Genomic DNA, 13,818 nt, shown 5'->3' on the forward strand with positions numbered 1-13,818 from the left:
CCTCAGCTAAAGGTCCAGAAGTAGTGCTCTGCCTTCTCTGTCTTTGAGTATGCCTTCTTTCATGGTTTGTAGGATGAGCTCCTCTTTAAATGTGAAAGAAACGTATCTGATCGTAGCTTTAATCTTAGCTTTAGTCCCTAAAAAACCCAGGTAATATTAACTCTGCATTTCTTCCCTGCCAATTGTTGGATTGGCCACGTGTGATACAAACTTCCATTGAGCAGTTCCACCCCGTTCTTCCTATAATATTGTCATTCAAGGTCATTCGTTCCTGTATCTCTGAGGGAACATAGACGTAGGCAAAGTAACTTTGATTATATAATTAGACTTTATTGCTATCTAACGCAGACTTGCAATGAGGTGGAGTTAAACTTGTTTACCCGTTCGTCATAAATCCAGACTTTTGAGCACTTAGCCATGCAGCCTTTTTATTGCATTGGCCTTGTAGCTTGTACATGCATACATGGATCTTTCTCAAGAATAAAAAAAAGGGGTGGGATGGGGGAGCAAAACCTACATTTTAACAGTCAACAACTGCTAGATGAGAATGAGTTTCCTTCTTGGTGCCAGCAGGAAAAATAGAAGTGGTTGGGATGATGTTATGGTGGTGAGAGGATATAAGCAAGGTGATGAGCAGATGGAGGTGAGACAGGGCTTGTAGAGAGAAGCAATTTCTTCCATCAGATAAACCTCTGGAAGAAAAGGACATATCTTCAGGTCAAATGCCCTGACCCTTCTGCAGGTTAAACTTGAGACTTAATCCTGTGGATACCACCAAAACCAAAGCCCTTCCTGCCCTCTCTCTGAGTGCGACCGGGCTCTCTGTTGTCTCAGGGGATGAAGGGAAGGGGATGACCCAGAGGATATTCTTACTTCCAAACCTGAGCTGTTCCCACACATCTCCACGCTACGCTCTCCTGTGCTCACAACACAGGGGGCTTGCTGCCTCATTGCTTGGGCACAGGATCCTGTGGCTGGGAACTCGAGACCCTGGGCGAATGAGCGCTGCTCAGTCCACAGCATCTTCACTGCATGGACCTAGCTTGAGCGTCTCAGCCTGTGACCTGATGTGTTTGCATGACCCCCAGATGGGGGGAGTGTGGCCAGGGGGGATGCTGGGTTCACACCTCCTTGTCCCACAGCCCGTGTGCTTCAGTCAGCCGCCAGTGACTGCAGCCACTGTACTTTGCAGTAAGGTAATGCAGAGCACTCTCTTCCCTAAAATGTGCATTCCCAAGCTCAAGAAGGAAACAACATGTTAATCTTTTTGTTAACTAAGTCCTCCCGCATGTTGGTAGCATGAAGGCTTGCTGAATTACAGGATTTATAATATCGCTTAGGCAATTAGCATCAAACTCGACCCAGTGTCCAGGTGTTGACAGAACCTAAGAAACAAGCCTCTGTCCCAAAGAAAAACAGTTTCAAAGTTGGTGGAGTTATTTCAGCCCTGAAAGATGCAGGATTTGAAAACTGCATCAAACTACCAAACCTGCACATGCTCCCTTGGGACATGGGAAGCATGCGTTGGTAGAAAGTGGAATTAACAGCCTCTCTGACAGGTTTTCTGCGTGGAGCTTTTCAGCTGGTCAAGCCCACACTTAATTAAACCACTGTGCAAAGTGTCAGCCATAAAAATGGGAGGGGGGGAAGGGTTTTATCTCTCCAGCAAGTAACAATGGACGAGGCAGCCACCCGAGTCAATGGCGATATTCAAATTATAGGTAAAATTAACCCCTTGCAGTAAACAGGAAAAGGATTTAATCAATGGGATGGCACAGAGGTCTCACGTTACTCAGGTAATAACCTGTCTGTTATTGAGTCTTGATCTGTGCTGTGTTTCAAATGGCAAGCTTTGGCAGTGAAGCCTTATACAAAGGAGTATGGCTGAGGTTTTCGAAAACAGGGAAAGGCCCCAAGATTTTTACTTGGTTTCAGTAGAACTGGACCTGGCCAGAGAGGGCTCAAAACTGAATTAAAACCAGAGAAAGAAAATCCAGTGCACTCAGGCAGGATGAAACATGTACGTTTTGGTCAGACATATCGAAGAGCGATGTGGCAAAACAGGTGTTTGCAAGCACCGGATTTGATTTTACAGCCCGAACTTTGAAACGTGCGACCAGATGCCAGTTGTGATGTGACTGGGAGAAAGTGCCAGTAATGGTCCCGTGCTCCCTGTGCATTTGAGAGAGAGCAGCTGGAGCAGGGGAGCTGCGGTGCAGGGACTGCAGTCTGAGTCTCCCTAGGAAGAGGCAGGTAACCTGTTGAAGCTTTCCCACGCATGACTCGAGAAGCCTTTGCAATCCTTATTCATAAGGGCATCGCATCTCCATCTTACAGAAAGACCAACAGGGAAAAATAATTAGGAAAAAACAGCTTTTATTTCATACTTTTATTTATATGCAAAACAGCTCACCATTCATGAGAGATATGAAAAACGCATCAGATAGAAACCAGATTTATCTATTTTCACTACAAAATATTGCATTATATAAAGCAACAGAGACACACAAAAAAACCCTGAAAAAGACTAAAATCTTTGGATAGCAGATGTGTTTTTTTCTTTTTCTCTTTCGTCCCTAAAATGCGCTTCTTGTTTTAAGAGATTCACAGCAAAGAACATGAAACATTTTCAGGTTATAGAATTTTTTTGGTTGTCACAAAGGAAAGCAGTCCTGGATTTACTTTTCTTTCTTTTTTTTTTTTTTTTTTTAGGAAAAAGGTCCTTTCCTAAAAATATACCACACACATACACGCCCACGCTCACTCCCACACACATGCATGTATACACACACGCACATATACACCCACAAAGAAACTACTTCCCTTATAAACGATTTGCAAAGTACTTTTCAGACATAACTATAGATCAGAATAACAACAAGTTTTAAAAAAACTCTCCTAGTTAAGTGCTAGTGGTTGTCGATCCCACACGAGAAAAGAAAGAAAAAAGGTCAAGAACAAATGCCTTGATATATATATAAAATATATAGTTATAAACAGGGAGGAAGGGGAGGTTTGTGGTACACAAGTGCAATATAATTGGAGGGGAAAAAATAAATTAAAAAGAAGGCAAAGGAACACTGTATTGATCCCAACGAACACTCATAAAGTTAAACATAATATTCCACAGGAGAAAGTGTAAACACCCGACTATAGAAACCAATTGGCACAAAGTATCCAAAGTAAAATTGCCACCACTCTGAAAAATAAATAAATCTTGAAAAAAATAAATTGTCAACTCCTTCTACCATAAATAAAAAATAGTTATTTTTAACTGCACCCATGGGTCACACGTTTAAGGTCACAAGTAGATGTTTTTGGATATATATAAAGGGGCACTTGACAGCCTGAAGAAACAATCCGGTTTTACACTTCCCTTCGAAAAAACGGGCTCCCGGCCGGCCGCACCGTCCCCGTGCGGGACAACCCCCGGGGTGGGGGGGACGACACACGGGACAGAGAGCAGGACGGCGGGGACACCCCACCACCACCATCCCCCCCCGCCCGCCCCGGGGGAAGCCGCTGCCCGCCGGGGCCGGACCCGGGGCGGACGGCCGGACAGACGGACAGACGGACAGACGGGGCCCCGACGACGGGGACCGGAGCTCCGGGGGGGGGGGTGTCCGCCGGGGCGGTCTGGTGGGGCGGGGAGGGGGGGGGGGTGGTCTACACGTCCAGGACGTGGTTGAGATAGGAGATGTAGCAGATGGCGAGGCGCAGGATCTCGATCTTGGAGAGCTTCTTGTCCGGGGGCAGGGTGGGCAGCAGCTTGCGCAGCTCGGCGAAGGCCAGGTTGAAGGCCTCTACGCGGATCCGTTCCCGCGTGGCGTGGGCAGAACGATACTTGGCCGTGGCTCGTCGCCGCCTTCGTTTCTCTTCCCGGCTTAACGGCGGCGGGTGCAGACCGGGCCGGCCCCCCCCTCCCCGCACCTCCCCACCGCCGCCGCCGCCGCCGCCGCCGCCCCGGCCCTCCCCGCCGCCGCCGCCGCCGCCGCCGCCGCCGCCCTCCGCCGGCTCCGGATCGGAGACGCAGCAGCTGAGAGCCTGGGCGTCCGCACCGCCCAGGGACTCCGGGTCGGAGGGGGCCGAGGAGGGGTGGTCGGAGTCGGCAGCTTGGTCCGGGCTAAGCATCATCTTGGAGGGGGGCGGAGGAGCCTTCCCGGGATAGAGAAGGAGAGAGAGCGGGTCAGAGAGCGGGCGGGGGGGGGGGGGGGTAAAGGGGGCAAGGACACGGGCAGGGACACGGGGACATGCCGGTCCCCGCGCTCCGTCCACGCCGCAGCCCCGCTCCGCCCGGCCGGGGCGGCGGGAGAGCCGGGCGGGCGGCTGCTCCTTCAGGGAGCGCTAAGGAGAGAGGGAGAGAGCCCCACCGGGGGTAAACCATGCCCCGGCACTGGCCGGTTACCGTCCCGTTTGTAGCGTTTGGCGGAAGAGACTTCCTCCCGTTATTCCCCGTGCTTGCTTGGGTGTAGGAACAGGCCCAGGAAGCAATAAAAGAATATCTTTTCTTTTTTTTTCCAAACAAGCTAATATCCAGCGGCTCGGGGTTTTTTCCCCTCAATTTTAATACCGTATTTCTTGCCCTGGCAATCTCTGCTTAACCATTTCTCTTTCGGTAACGCTCTACGGGATCCGGGCTACAGACATGATGCTTTTAAACGTACAGCTCAAGGCTCCCCAAACACAGCAAGGCCAGTGGGGAAATTTATTTCCCCAATCCAAACTACGGGATCTGATGCATCTGCTGGGCTCTCCTCCTGCTCTTTTCCCTGTGCTCCTTCTTTTTTCCTTTTTTTTTTTTTAATTTTTTTTTTTCTTTCCTGCTGCTAATTGTGCGGGTAGCGATTTGCCAGCGATCAGTTGGGAATGTTTGGAGAGTCTCCGTGGTTTTTTAAGCGTGGGATTAAAAAAGAAACAAAACCCCATAGCAGCAGCCGAACTTTTCCATTCCTTTAAATTTTCCCTCCTCTCCCCTCCCTGCGCGAAAAAGGAGGGGGGGTGTTAGGGGTGGGTGGGTGGAAGAAAGGCTAAATAAATAAATAAATGCGGACGTGCCTTTCAAAAGAAAATTGAATCGTATCTTCTTGCGGCCTCACAGAGCACCATCTGTCATGTAGACAGCAATACAAATCCGAGCGCGTCCGTGGACATGCCGGCATGTAATAAAACAATACATCAGGCAACTAGTGAATAACCTTGGACACAAATGTGGGGGAGTGTGTGTGGGGGTGTGTGTGTACGGCTGGGGTGTCGAGCGAGGTGGGGAGCGAGCCTGAGGGAGGAGGGAGCATCACGATTGAAAAACGTCCTCCCTTTCCCCCGAATTCAGATTGCCAAGTATTTCCACGGAAAGTTTCCAGGCAAAGTCCCCCTGGGGTCTCCGAGCCGGTTGGGAAAAAGAAATTAAAAGTAATAATAATAAAAAATAATATAATGATAATAATAAATATAATAATAATAATAATAAATAATGATGAAAGATTAAACGACGGACAGGAGGAATACTTCCCAGACAGGGCTAAAGCCAAGCCTCCCCCCCACGGGGCTCGGTGCTCCCTGGGCTGCGGAGGGGGAAAGGCCTGGGGAGGGGGAGAGAAGAGCCTTTGCTTCCCTGGGAGAAGGCCGCTGCTTGCCAGGGCCATCGGAAACGCTTCCTCGTGTATTTTTAATAAGGAGCGTTAATCAGGCAGGCCCAGAAGGCAGGGGTAGGGAATAAACCCGGCCAACGCGCAGGTGTGGTATTGGCGATCTCTTGGAAAAAAAAATAGAATAAAATAATAAAATAAATAGGAAAGGTTTAAAATCACCTTTCAACTGAGATCCAGGCGAGGGGGTTTGTGCGAAAGCACACTGACAGAGGGAGGATTTGCAGGGCGGTTGTAGGAAAAACGGGCAATGACAGAGGTGGTTCCTGGAGAAAGTTGCTTAAAGGTTTCTCTGCCGTGTGTGTTGAATTTTGCCGTTTGGTCTGGGTTTATCCATACGGTGGGTTTTGGCGAGCTGAGCCGGAAAGAGGCTTTTTTTTTTCTTTCTTTCTTTCTATTTTTTTTTTTTTTTTCCATTTCAGTAAACCCATGCCCGTGCTACCTGGAAAAGGGATATATTGTTAAGGCTGCTTACCTCGGCAGAGTCGTTTGGACAGCCTCTCTCTCCAGGTCCCCTCGCCCCCTCGGCGATTCCTTTACAGTTCAAATGGCCCTCCGGAAACGGAGCATGGAAAAATTAAAAAATCAAAATCAAATCAAATGAATTACGAGCGGAAAAGTGTCCTGCTCGGATGGGGAAAGGCAGATCTCATCCCTCGCCGCGGCCTCCAGCGCTCCAGAGATGGGAGATGTTATCGCCGTGTTTGTTTGCGGAGTATAAATAACAACTTAAGTTACTTACGATGCATCAGGGGAGAAAAAAAGCTTTTCCCCCCATCAAAGTCTGCCTCCGCCCGTTAATTCGGGGCAGCGGGCTGCAACGCACCGGCAGCTGCTGCCAGTCGGGGTTGGTGTGGGTTTTTTTTTTGGGGGGGGGGGGTAGGGGGGTGGAAATTGCCGTCTCCCCCGCTCTTCTTCCTCCTCTTCCCCGATCGCGATAAATAACAAAAGGGATGCGGCGATAGCACCAGCCGGGATTATTCCCTCTCCCCCGCCCCTTCTGCTTCTCCTTCCCCGCGGCGGCCCGCGGAACCTCCGCCCGCCCCCGCCGCCGTTCCCGGGCCGGGCCGGGCGCGGAGCCCGGGGCGCGGAGCCCGGAGCCCGCTGCGCGTTGCGCGGAGCCCGGCGCGGAGCTGCCGGCTTTGTTCCGCCGCGGCCCGGGGTAACAATGCGTCGCTCCCTCCTTTCTTTCTTCTCTATTTTTTTTTTTGTTCTTTTTTTTTTTCTTTTTTTTTTTTTTGGAAGGAGGGGGTAGTGGTGGTGTAACGTGCGGTTTTGTTAATTCACCGGTCCGGCGGAGAGGGGCAGGAGGGGGAGACGCCGTCGGAGAATAAAATGTTTGGTTTAGTTTTTCTTCTGGTCCTTCAAGAGCTGGCGAGGAGGGGAGAAAAAAGGATAAACGAAACCCCCATCCGTCCCTGAGCTTCCTAACTCCTCCTGCATCTCTGGAGTGAGAATAAAGAAAGAAATGCGAACGCTGAAAAGAAAAACAAAACAAAATAAAGGAAAAATCTCGGCGCGGGTTCGGAGCGGCTGCGAGAGAGAACGTCGGTGCAGGAAAAGGTACGCTCACACGCACAAAAAGAAAGTGCAGTTCCTCCTCCCACCCCTCCCGGAGTGGCAAAGAAGCCAAAGAGGGGTGCGGAAGGTGGCAGGGGCGAGACAGACAGACAGACAGAGCGGAGATGCGTGCGGATCCTCTCCCCGGTACCAAAGGGTTTAGCCTAGAGATGGTCGGAAGAGATAAAGGCTCGGAGAAAAGGGGACGGCATTTTTTCCCTTTTAAATTGATATTTAATGGGAAAGCCTATTGGACAGAAACCTGGACACGAGTCACTTAATTGGACTTGACATCTGTCACAGTGTGGGAGTTTTCACAGCCCAAATATTTTCAGCAGATCAGATTCTCGCTGAATCTGTGCCACAAATTATAACAGTCGAGAGCAGCCCATGATATAAACCTTAGCCTCTGGATATACAGTCTCTAGCCACGATCGCTCCCACCGCCGCCACTGCCGTCCACCCCCCCCCCCAAATATTGGATACCCACTGATCTAGAAAAACACCGCTGGCATTTCCCATGCAAGCTAATAAATAAGCTTTAAACATCAATTTGCATCACATACACCAAGCGTGTGGAGAATCGTCAGACTGTTTTTCTAGTGCATTTATTTTTCACGGTCCCCCTGCTCTGTCTCCCACCCACCCCCAATCCCGGTGCATGGCAAGCACAGCCCTGCTAGAGCCAGGGGGGCAGAGAGGGTGTCCGTCCCCCCCCCAGGTCCCTCCTCTCTGCCCCCCACCCTCCCCGCTCCGGCACACAGACAATGAGGTGAGCGAGCCGGCTACGGGTCTGTGGCTTTTCTACTCACGAGAGGCTGGATGGAGGCAGGCCCCTTCGTGTTGGAGCCAGGGGATGCCTGTGACAGAGGTGACTCTTCTCGCTGCCACCTTGTCGCACCCCCCTCCCAGCTGGCAGTCCCTTCTCCGCTCTGGTCCCCTTTTCCCCATCTTCCTCCCCGCAGATCCCATCAAATGGGGGCCGTAGCCACTTTTCTCGGTATAATCATCTTCCTCCCTGGGGGACTTTTCTGTGCCAGGAGCCTGTGCTGGCAGGCTCCTTCTGGAGCCCCCCAAAAGGGGCAGCGGGGCGTGTGTGGGTGAGATAGTGGTCTCCTGCACAGAAGAGAGCTGGTTCTGCTGCTCGCCGGCAGCTCTGTGGGTGCTTGGTCTTACCAGAGATGCTTCTCTCCCTGGGTCCCATCAGTAGGATGGGTAGGAGCGAGGTGGCAGGAAAACACTTGCAGGGGTCCCTGTAGTTCATCCAGTAACATATGCAACAGGCTGGGAGATCTCTGAATGGGGAGAGGTTCTGCTCTTGAAATGATTTACAGGACCTTAACAAGAATGAGTTACGTGCCTGAATAATTTGGGGGTTTGTCCATTTTTTTGAAAATGATAGATATTCTGGCAAAGAATACAATCTCCCTGCATGTCACCTGGCCCACTAGCAACAGAAATGCCTGCAAGAGGATCCTCGTGGACATTTCTTCCAGGGAATTCTGGGCATTTCTCTCCCTTCCCCTGCCCACAACAAGTCTCCAAGGCAGCAGGAGGCTGTCACCTGTGTAGGTGCTCTGAACCCACATACCGGCACTTCATGGATATATGGATATCCAACAGAGTCCCAGCGGGGCTTCTGGAGGTGCTTGGCTAAGCGATCCTTGTCTGTCATGGGACATGTCTGTCAAAGACTCAGAGTATCTGGGTCTGCAGAAAACCTGCCAAGCTTGCGGGGAGGCATTGCTGTGAGGTTCCTGGTCTGCATGGAAAGGGCGGTTACATTGGTGCTTGGGGGGGGAGGTTTGAGCTCCTAGGCACAGGGACTCAGTAAACCCCTTTGCTACTGTGAAGAGAAGTAACTACAATCTCAGCTACCCTGCCAGGAAGATTCAGATGCAAATCACCGAGGCTGTGGCACATCCCCATTCAGCTCAGCTTGCAGGTGCTCTTTGGAGATCAGGATCTGAGCAGTTCAAGGTCACTGTGCTCCAGTCCCGTTCCATCAAATGACCACCGTCCCACACTTCAAGGAGCAAGCTGTGAAGGAGACCTCCAGCTCTTACCCGACTGTGGCTCTGTGCTGGGCGCTTTGGCTTTCAGTACTCCTCAAGGTGTAAGTCTGAGACAGCTCCCAGAAGCTGCAGGTGATGGAACAAGTAGCTGGCTAAGGGTGCCATAGATAACAGCCAGGAAGCTGCTAATTCATGCAAGCCACCCCGCTCTCTGCTGCAGATGCTGTCATCACATGGCTTGCTTTTTATTTTTAATTTCCAGGAAGAGACCAAGCAGTTGCTTCTCAATGCCCGTCGGTTATGAGTGGACATTTCTGACACCTCATAAAGCGCTGTTTACTGCCACTGTGATCCAATTACCCCACTGCTCTGCTCCCAGACATGTTAAATCTAGAGGTTCCCACCCTGCCCTGGGCATGCCAGGCCTGCGGCATCTACCAGAACAGCCCTGCTGGGATACTGTGAATCTTGTCACATCAACTGTGAGAGCCAGGGTGTAGCCTCTGTATCTTTAGCCCCAAGAAGCCAGTCAGAAATGCTGGAGCTGGCAGCCTGGCTCTGAGCAGACAAAGCCTCAAAGCCCAGAAGCAGGGCCAAATTCTCCCAGCGGAGAGCTCTCCTGCCTCCCGCTGCTCACACTTGGAGGAAGAGGCTGGTTTCCAGAGCTCAACATTCCCGGGGCCGACTGGCCCAGATGCGGAGGTCACCAGAAATGATCAGAAATTATGGGGCAAAAGTGCAGATGACGGAAACTAAAACAGTTCCATTTTGGCAAAGGAGGGATGACTAAAGCTCTTCCTCAACCTCTCTGTGTCTTTTTTCTTAGAATATAGCCTGATGCAAGTGGAGACCTGCACGTCGGGAATCAGTATGGTCCCAAAGGAAGATGCACAGATGCAAGGCCACCTTATGACTTGTATCCCCCAATATAGGCATGGCCAGTGTGAGCATATGGTTGGTCTCTTCACTAAGCAAGCACTTCAATGGCATCAAGACAAGTTGAAATTCCCAAATGGTATCAAAGGTGACCTCAATGGCATGAATAGCATTAGTCTGGCTTCTCCATAAAAGGTGAAACTGCAGCCTCCAAGCTGCATCTGATGAAGAGAAAGCGAATAGGAAAAACTGAGGCATAACAAGGGTCTCCACTTTGTACAATGGACATCCAGGGACATTGTATGGCTGTGGCCTTACTGCAGACTAAATCCATGGTGCTGAACCTTGAAGCACAAGTGAACAGACATCTCCTGGAGGAAAATTTGGGATTACATTTTGCCATGCTGGAGGGCTGTAAGGGAGCCATGAGTGTCTCTCCTTCTTCACCTGGCTCGAGACATTGCTCCCAGGGCTGGAGGTATAGGAGAAGTGGAGCTGGTTTCCTGTGGATGGTATTGCAGCTCACACAATACCGACATCCTTCCCTGCAACCTCCTAAGTTTAATGAAAATGAAAGGCGGCCAGAGAAAGATTCAGCATCAAAACCCCCACATCCCACCTTTGTAGGGGCCATCTCACTGAAAAGCAAGAAGAGAATCAGTCTGTTTTGACCTCCAGGGCTCACTGACAAGCCAACAAAACCTTATGACCTGGACTGCTCACTAGATAAGACCTAGCATGGAACTAATACTAGTTAATTCATTAATGATAGCAAATAGAAGCTGCCTCAGTGCTATGAGACTTACAGCAAAGCGTCACAGGCCACCAAACACTATCAAGTGATAGGTGGTGCTGAATCTGTGACAGAGACTCACAACCCAGGCTTTTTCAGGGCCCAGTGGGATCGGGCTTTGGAAAGGCAAGATTCAGAAAAGTATTGTCTTCAGGGTGTAGTCAGAAGAGACAAGACTGAAAACAGCGCTGCCATGTAATGGTATTTTGTGGAAAGGGGGCACTTTCTTGTGTGAACGTCTCAGATTCGTGTCACACAATCCTTTGAAGGCAATGTCATTTGTGAGAATAGCCTGGGTTGGCGCGTACCCACTAAAAGTCTGCAAGCGTGCAGCACTAACACCCTGGAGTAGCCATTTGTCCCGAGTAGATGTCCTTCTGGCCTGGCAAAGCAGAAGAATGAAAGAACCCAGCTGGGCTCTCCAACCCTGGGCCAGGTATTAGGAAAGTCATTTTTCACTTGCAGCCTGAGCAAATCTTGCAGGGCTGCCATGGGGAGACATCAAACGTGGGAACCCACAACGCCACTTTTATGGCATTGCTTGTCAGAGCAGAGCTGCGCTTCCATTACCGACACGTCCTCTATCTGTCGGAAGGACAGCTTTCCAGGATGCTTGAGAACATCCATTCTCTTTTATAGCATACGCCATTCACGTTGCTGGCATATGCTGCCCATTGAAATAAATGGAGCTTGTCACTCTTGGATGTGTTCCTTGGAAATAAACGGTCAGACAAATTAGAACGCTGAGCCATGAAAATCCTCGTCCTTTTGAAAAATCTGTGCTGGATATAGCTCAGTGCCTCTGCTCGTGGACGTTTGGGTGATATTTTTTGTTTTCCACTGGTCATGTTTGCTTTCTCTAGGCAGTGGAATTGAGGCTGTTTTAATACCGGGTCAGGAGCTTTGAGGCTGTTGGCAGAATGGTCTGCAACTGGGGTAGGTGAAAAAATAGTTTCCCTTCTGGGCCATGAACAGAAGTACGAGGGCCACCAGGTCTGGCTGCGAGGCCACCCTGGCTGAGGTCTGCCAGCATTTGCAGGACAGGCAGGTCCCCTCAGCTGCTCCCTCGCAAATGTGAGCGTGACTATCTCTGGGACTGGCTGCAATGTTTAAACCAGTAGTTTCCAGGCTAGCTAATGGTTGAAAACTATGGCTTTTGGACAAAATCCTGATTCTTTCTACCTAGTTGCAGCCTTTGGCTCATGTCCCTTGATCTCTGCTTTGGTTCCAGTCTTTTCCTTTGCCTGTTGGATTAGAGGAGCTGTGACATAAAGATCAAGCTCTAGCTGCTACATGAAGGTGTTCATGATCCTTCACTGCCATATTGTCTTAACATCTCCAAAGATCGTCCTTGCAACGTTAGTTAATATTCACAGCTCTCTTGAGGGTAGGGTGTCTCGGGAGACAGAGGATGATGCGGAGTTTTTAAAGGCAGAAGGGACCACTGTGAGCATCTCTCTGCAGGCTGAAGGCCACAGGACTTCTCTGTTTGCTTCCTGTATGAGTGAGTGTGTGTTTTTCAGAAATAATATTCGTGCTTGGTCTAAACATTTGTGGTGGTGGAGGATTCACTGTGATCCTTGGTAAGTTACTCCACCAGCTGTTTCTCCCCACTGTTGAAAACACTGATATGGAAAATGAGCATGCACACCTTCAGCACCCAGCCGTGGGATTTTGCTATAGCTTGGCGCCCTGGATTAAGAGTTCTTTGTTATCATATTAAGAGGTTTAGATAGGGATTTTGTAAACAGGTGTATGCATGTGTGCTGTACAGCTGATATGCCTGCGTGCACCAGCTATTAGCTTGGACTTTCTGGTCATGCAGAGCCTAGCTACAGCTATTGCTGCTGCTCTGGTCAGATGTCTGGAAATTTTGGACAAATGGGAAAATTCCACCTGGGCAAATACTTCAGGCAGAAAGAGAAGACATGCCTGAGTAAACCCAGACATCTGTCAGTCCTCCCTAGGTCAGTATTCATTGGTAGTGGCCATATCAATTCTGCAGCCTTCTTTTTGTTAAACTGAACAGGTTTGAATGCCTCGTCATCATGCAGAAGAGACTAAGCCTGCTTTACTTTTAAGGTGGTTTTGGTCTGGGATATTTCCCATTCTTCCTGTCCATAATCCTAGCCCAGAAATGGGATGCTTAGCATGCCAAGCTCTGAATATAGAACAAGAAATACATATCAAGCTTTTCAGTGTGTCTGTAAGATCCCAGTGCAGCCTGGATGCTCCTGGGACAGACATATTAGAAATCATATCACACTAAAATCACAGAAAACACATATAAGAACCCAAGAATGGCCACAGTGGGTTAGACCAAAGGTGTCTTGTTTTCAGCAGTACCAAAAGAGGGTGTCTGGGAAACCTGTGAGAATAACATAAATCTACAGTGATACTGCCCCCAAGTATTCTCCTGACATCCAGTTAATTGCAGTTTAATGCACTGGATGAACTTTTCTTCTATGAATTTGTCAAGTTGCTTTTTGAATTCACTTAAACTTTCAACATCCATAATTTCCCATGGCAAGGAGCTTACTGTGAGCCATGCAATTTCAATAAATGCATAAAAAGATGCTTGTAAACATGTTTGCAAATAAATTAGCCAAGTTTGCTGTATTATTGTGGCTTCTACTGCTGATGAGTACATGAAGAGTAGTGTTGAGTATGTGGGCAGCAGTGCCTTATGTTTTCAATGAATGCATTTGGTTGAAAGCATAAATAGTGCATGGATTATAGCCAATTAGGGAAAAGAGGAGGAATCTCCTACTGCCTGAGTAGGGGGAAGGTAGCAAGACCAAGGCCTGGCTCCTTGAAAGCAGCCCATCATCTTAAATTGACCTGGGCCAGGGTCTGCAAATACGACCAGTCACGCACATGCACACGCATTTGTTATATAGCTTGGAGCTGTGGAAAGTGGCTGTGTGGA

General features: G+C 49.5%; 1 protein-coding gene across 1 annotated transcript; it reads right to left on the bottom strand.

The window, feature by feature from the left end:
• Positions 1–3,615: 3,615 nt before the first annotated feature.
• On the bottom strand, positions 3,616–6,846 carry NHLH2 (nescient helix-loop-helix 2). The gene is made up of 2 exons (XM_052795099.1): positions 6,121–6,846; positions 3,616–4,155 (listed from the first exon to the last, which is right to left on the bottom strand). The coding sequence occupies exon 2, from the start codon at positions 4,132–4,134 to the stop codon at positions 3,667–3,669; it is 468 nt and encodes a 155-aa protein (XP_052651059.1). The 5' UTR covers positions 4,135–4,155; positions 6,121–6,846; the 3' UTR covers positions 3,616–3,666.
• Positions 6,847–13,818: the final 6,972 nt, after the last annotated feature.

The sequence above is a fragment of the Harpia harpyja genome, chromosome 8, assembly GCF_026419915.1.
Source record: "Harpia harpyja isolate bHarHar1 chromosome 8, bHarHar1 primary haplotype, whole genome shotgun sequence".
NCBI classification, from domain to species: Eukaryota; Metazoa; Chordata; class Aves; order Accipitriformes; family Accipitridae; genus Harpia; species Harpia harpyja.

Excerpts from the sequence above, each read along its gene's own strand:
- NHLH2 (XM_052795099.1), bottom strand. The coding sequence starts at position 4,134 with ATGATGCTTAGCCCGGACCAAGCTGCCGACTCCGACCACCCCTCCTCG.